Here is a 5,646-nt window from a genome sequence, read left to right on the forward strand (position 1 = left end):
TCTTTCTCCACTTATGATGAATGAAAGCAAAGACTGTAGATGTACCAAGATGATTGCGAGAACACGCAATGCACAATAAATATGAAGTATGCATAAGTATGGCCCTTTAGAGTGCATGAGTTCTATGGTCTGTTTTCAATGGCAGCTGCGTGAAGTCTTAAAACAGAACATTATCCAGAACGTCTTATTTTGACTTCTGCAGGAGAAGTTTAGAAAAACATGATGCAAATATAAGGTAATTCACTTTTGTGTGAACTCCATTTCGTTGCAAACAGCTCAGGGAATGATACAGCTAAAGGATGAGACTCAAACAGAAGATTAGAATAACTCAGATGGCATTTTTGAACAGCAACAGAGGTAAATGGGTAAGTGGCAGAATGTTCAATGCAGAGGTTTCACAGTACTCCTTTTCCTTACAGGAGATTTTGGCAATAACGGAGGAGGAATGGATGACAGCACACACCTCAATGGAGCAATCCAGGGTGATTTGGGAGAAGACACACACACACACACACACACACTGGAGAGGAGCACAGGAGGCAAGTACATCAAAGTATAGCTGGAGTAGCATAGCAAGTCCACTCCATATGAACAAGACTGGACACTGGAGTGGAGTGAGGTGTGTGCTTATAAAACCATCTTGATGAGGCTGCAAAAGCATCAGTAATCAGGTGAGGGTGTGCGCTGTGATTGGACGGTGAGAGAGCCTGGCCGATCTGTGACAGACACTGTAATGTTGCAATGTTTTATGATAGAACAAAAAAGCACAATAAAGACCAACTAAAATATCCATTATGACAGTTTATTTATTCAAACTTCATTCAAAACCAATACAAAACTATTTGAACATATAAAACTCCAATTCAGTGACACAATAACAATAAATATAATTTAATCAAATACAATGAAGGTCAGGCAAGGTTACAGTAAGCTCATCTTCAATAAAACAGGTGGTAGAGAAAGCATATCTTCACATTCAATACTTCATTTATCACCCAGAGAGGACAAAATAAACAATTCTATAATACAGTAGTAATCGTTTTATTCAGCTACACTTTGAAAGGTGATATTCATTCACTGTTGTCTCTTGACGCTCTTCTTGTTGAATCTGCAAACATGAAGAGACAAATGAGTTAGTGTCTGAAGGATGCCTTGTCCGAATTTAAAAGCATTAATTATGATTATTAATATAAGTGAATTAAAATCAAGCTAATGAATAATTTTAAGATGGATATTTAGAGTCATCAAGGCAAGAACTTACTTTTCTTTGAGAGAAATCACCCAGTCTTTTGTAGGATTGAGACACATCTGTACTTTCTTTGTTGTGACACTGTAAGAAAGAAATGTGTAATTCTTTAAAATCGATAGAATGACTCTTTACTATTGCATAAAAGGATTCACATGAGTCACATTCTGACTTCATCGTTTAACTGAACCGTTCATCCAATAATAGACATTCAGTCATCATTTACATGCCCTCGAGTGTTGCTAAATTTCGATTTGTTCTTCTGAGGCGCATAATATGTTACTTGAACTGTCTAAGCCCATCTTTTCCAAACATTAAAACTGCCAAGGAAAATGTTCAAAGCAAGACTTTTATAGATTTTAAATATTTATTTAAATTTTTTTTCTCTGACATTCTGCTAAATATCTCCAAATCAAAGCGGCTGAAGGCGAGCAAATTTTGACCAAATTTCATTAATTTAGGTGATCCATCCATGAAGCATGAAATGTTTGCACGCTCTCTTTGCCTGAATCTTAATATGAAAAAATTAATTGAATTTGGTGAAAGAAAGGCATCAACAAGTGTTCACCACACAAGTGAACTCCTTAAATGATGTTTAAAAGTATGCCAGGATGCACCATGAAACACATTTGTAATAGTTACACATATTTAGTTTTAGTTAACTATGAAAACCCAGGGATTTAATCTTTTTTGAAGAAGCAAAGGAGGTTTTTATTGGTAGTGCACATTATGTGTCTGTATTTGAAGTGCTGCTTTGGTAAATTTCACACTCACATGATCTCCTCATTTTTGCATTGTGGTCCAGCAGGAATCGCCCTCAAGGACTGTATTACTTTGGTAGGGATTTCTGGCCCTGAATATGTTTTAATGCACTCACAGCGTAGATACATGGATTTAGGTCTACCAGGTCTACCTGCAGTGACACAGAGAGAGTTGCTGTGAGATTAACTCAAAAGATTCATCAAAAAAAAAAAAAAAAAAAACCCAGAAAGCATGATGAATGAAAGCTAGTCTGCTTACCCTCTGTTGTGGACAGCAGTGCAGCTGTGCAGATCAGAAGCATGAAGGCAGATGCGGTGAACTTCTTCATTCTGAGTCAGTAGTGTGAAGAGCAATGTCAGGTGTCAAGAGACTGTCTGCTGTGCTTCTAACAGCGGCCTGCACTCTTGCTTTTAAAGACTGACACTCCCACACAACATGAGTTTATTGTGCAATTATGACTTCTCACTATTGTTCTCTTCCAAGGAACTTTCTCTCTCTTTAAATGGCTACTAAACGAATTTAACAAAAACAGAACAAGTCATGCTGCCAAATGTCAACTGAGATAAAAAAAAAAAACTCAAAGGATTTTCTTTACCGACTAAAGCTTACATATGTACATTTCTAAGGCTTCTGAATTATCAGCACAATCAAACATGTTGCACAAGTGACTACATTCCCTCTGTCATCTGATTGATAGTTCATAATTTTTTGAAGTAAAAGCCTTTTAGCACAATGGTACAAACATCCACCGTCAGCGTGTGCTTCACATAGAACTCTTTACTGATTTTTATAAATATACAAATAGCTTTAATATTGTTAATAATATTTCAGAATGAACACTTACTGAACTGAAGCAACTTAGGTTTAATTAATTATCATACGTTGTTTTGTTCCTGGGCGATACATTTAGAATTATGCATTTGCAATTGTATAATACTTGAATGGTAAATATAAATCATTCTGAATGATCCAATTTCATTCTGTTCTAAAATGATGAAGAAAAGCACACTGGAAACCCAAACACACATGCTTTCAACTTCATCCAGAAAGAAAATTCGTTCAGTATATTCAAATTACATTTTCAGGTGATTGGTTTGTTGCAGCAGTTAAGCCTAAGTTTTATTGCATGTGTCATCTCGCAGTTCCTTTTAAGAGAACCATGCAGCAACACAGAAGTAGTGAAATCTCTGATGACATTAATAGTACAAGTAGTTAAAAAAAAGTCAAAAAGAGAAATGTGTTGTTCATTATATACAACAGATGGCATTCTCACGCTCTTAGTCAAGCTCCTCTAAATTTTGACACTGAACATGATGTTAAACCAGAAACTGTGGGAAGTTGGATCATTTAAGTAGTTTACAAATATACAATAAAGTATGTACATTATCCTGATTCATATGCACTGAATGGTGACTCAGATGCCTCTCTCTCTTTCATTCAAATTGGTTAAAATGTCTTTCCCAAGTAACACACAATGCCGAAGCTAAAAGAAATTCCAGAAAAAATAAGGGTCAGTCTGGGAAGGGCTCCAAATCAAATGCTCTTGGTTTCCAAAGAACCACAGTCAGAGACATTATATCCAAATTCAGTACAGTTTCCCAGAGGTAGCCGACCTTAAAAATTCGCCCCAATGTCAACACAGAAGGAACCACGGGCCTCTTTTGCTTCAGTGAAGTTGTCTGTTCATGACTCAACTATCCAAAAGACACGGGCGGATAACAGCATCCATGAGAGAGTGGTGAGATGAAAGCTACTGCTAAACCGTCTGAACAATACACCCTGGTGATCCTCAAACCTTGTAGGAGAATGTCTTGTAGACTGGAAACCAATTACTGAATGCAAGTAATTCCACCTGTCAACAGCTCAGTCAAAACAAAATCAAAAGCTTTGAATTGCCTAGTCAGAATCAATTGAGGAACACAATTAAGATGCTGTGGCAGGATTTGTAAACGAGCAGCTCTGATGTCTCTGAACTAAAGCAGTTCTGCAAACAAGAGTGGGCCAAAATCACACTACAGCACTAGTGGCACAACTAGATCAAATTAAATAAATAAAAACTGTATGTGTTGCCTTTGTTGTATTGTTTGAAGATCTAAAACTACACATCGTGGGTACACATCGTGATTAATCGTTGCCCAGCACTAATATATATATATATATATATATATATATATATATGTGTGTGTGTGTATATATATAAAAACATTCACATCAGTGACAACACAAGGACCGGTTTTGTAAACGATTGCATTATACTAGGAGGGAGAAGAGAATAATTACTATTAATGTAATATAAATGTTACATTTTCTACATATTGTACATAAAAAAAATAGGCTCTTGTTTAAAAGATTAACTTTCATTCAACAAAATGAAAATAATTATATAAAATAAAGATTCGGGCAGACCACACACACACGGCATCTAAACAGTTAATAATTACAGTAGAGTTTAATGTGTAAACAACGGTTTCATCATCTTTCCACTGAAACATTTTTGTATACTGATAAGTCTGGAAGAGCTGCACACTTACAGAGCGGGAAGGGCTTGATGACGTATCAGGTATCAGGGCATGTGAGTGCAGATAAAATATGAGATAAAACGTTTCACTGCGTCACTGTAATTACACTACGTGACTCATTTTAACACAGTAGGAACATTGTTTCCTTTCCCACATAGATCAATAATTCACCCACAAATGAAAGCTTATTCATGTTAACTCACCCGTATGTGCTTTACCTGACACAACTCTAATCCATCACATCCGTCATATCATATCAGATGGATAAAAGTTTTGAATGTTTAACATGTAGCCTTACTCAGGATCAGTATTGGGGAAAGTAACTTAAAAGTAATGCATTACAATATTGTGTTACTCCATAAAAAAGAAACTAATTGCATTTCTTGTTATGGAAAGTAATGCATCAAATTACTTTTGCGTTAAAGGGTTTTGTCACCTAGACTGGGCTTGCTTATTTGCTTTTAATAACAAAAACCCCAATCGTTGAATTTTTGGCAGCTGTAAAGGCCCTCACTCCAAAAGTGAAATGAATAAACCTGATGGAAGTGCCTCTGCCTCTGTACACATTCCTGATTTCTTACAACATCGGGGGCAGGAGAGCTGTCAATCAATGGGAAAACAAAGTAACTTGCATAATTTGCAAACTTAAGTAACTTGCAAGGTAAATAGTGTATTTCACTGTATATTTAAAAGCAAGGCATTACTTTACTAGTTACTTGAAAAAAGTATTCTGATTATATAACTTGCACTACTTGTAATGCATTACCCCCCAACACTGGCCAGGATAGTTCAGGTTTCACGACGGACGTGAATAGCAACAGATTTATCATATTGGTTTGAACTATTTTAACACCTCAACCCATTCAGTCGTTCTCATTAAATATCTTTTTATTGTTATAGTACGTTTGTATAAGGTACTCAAGGTGCTTGTGATAAGGACAGGAAACCAAAAACCAATCATTAGCAAACATCACAACAACGTCTTTTAGATGGATTTTGAATTTCAAACATTTTGACAATGACAAGTGGAGATTTTAATATTCTATTTGTAAATTTGTTAAAGTATAGCTAATAACCGTAATTTATAAAAAGATTGTATTGAAATTAAGTAAAATAATA

At 35.7% G+C, this 5,646-nt stretch overlaps 1 protein-coding gene across 1 annotated transcript; it reads right to left on the reverse strand.

Annotated features, from left to right (window-relative positions):
• Positions 1–789: 789 nt before the first annotated feature.
• LOC306878064 (interleukin-8-like) lies at positions 790–2,389 on the reverse strand. Its single transcript, XM_079430160.1, has 4 exons — positions 2,267–2,389; positions 2,021–2,159; positions 1,262–1,330; positions 790–1,108 (listed from the first exon to the last, which is right to left on the reverse strand). The coding sequence occupies exons 1-4, from the start codon at positions 2,334–2,336 to the stop codon at positions 1,075–1,077; spliced, it is 312 nt and encodes a 103-aa protein (XP_079286286.1). The 5' UTR covers positions 2,337–2,389; the 3' UTR covers positions 790–1,074.
• Between the last annotated feature and the right edge of the window lie 3,257 nt (positions 2,390–5,646).

This window comes from Barbus barbus, assembly GCF_936440315.1.
Source record: "Barbus barbus genome assembly, chromosome: 2".
Lineage (NCBI taxonomy): Eukaryota > Metazoa > Chordata > Actinopteri > Cypriniformes > Cyprinidae > Barbus > Barbus barbus.

Bases quoted from the DNA above. Each gene is read 5' to 3' on its own strand.
- LOC306878064 (XM_079430160.1), bottom strand. From the start codon at position 2,336: ATGAAGAAGTTCACCGCATCTGCCTTCATGCTTCTGATCTGCACAGCT. The intron at 2,160-2,266 runs GTAAGCAGACTA...GTGTCACTGCAG, and splicing joins ACTGCTGTCCACAACAGAGG to GTAGACCTGGTAGACCTAAA. The intron at 1,331-2,020 runs GTGAGTGTGAAA...TCTTTCTTACAG, and splicing joins TGCAAAAATGAGGAGATCAT to TGTCACAACAAAGAAAGTAC.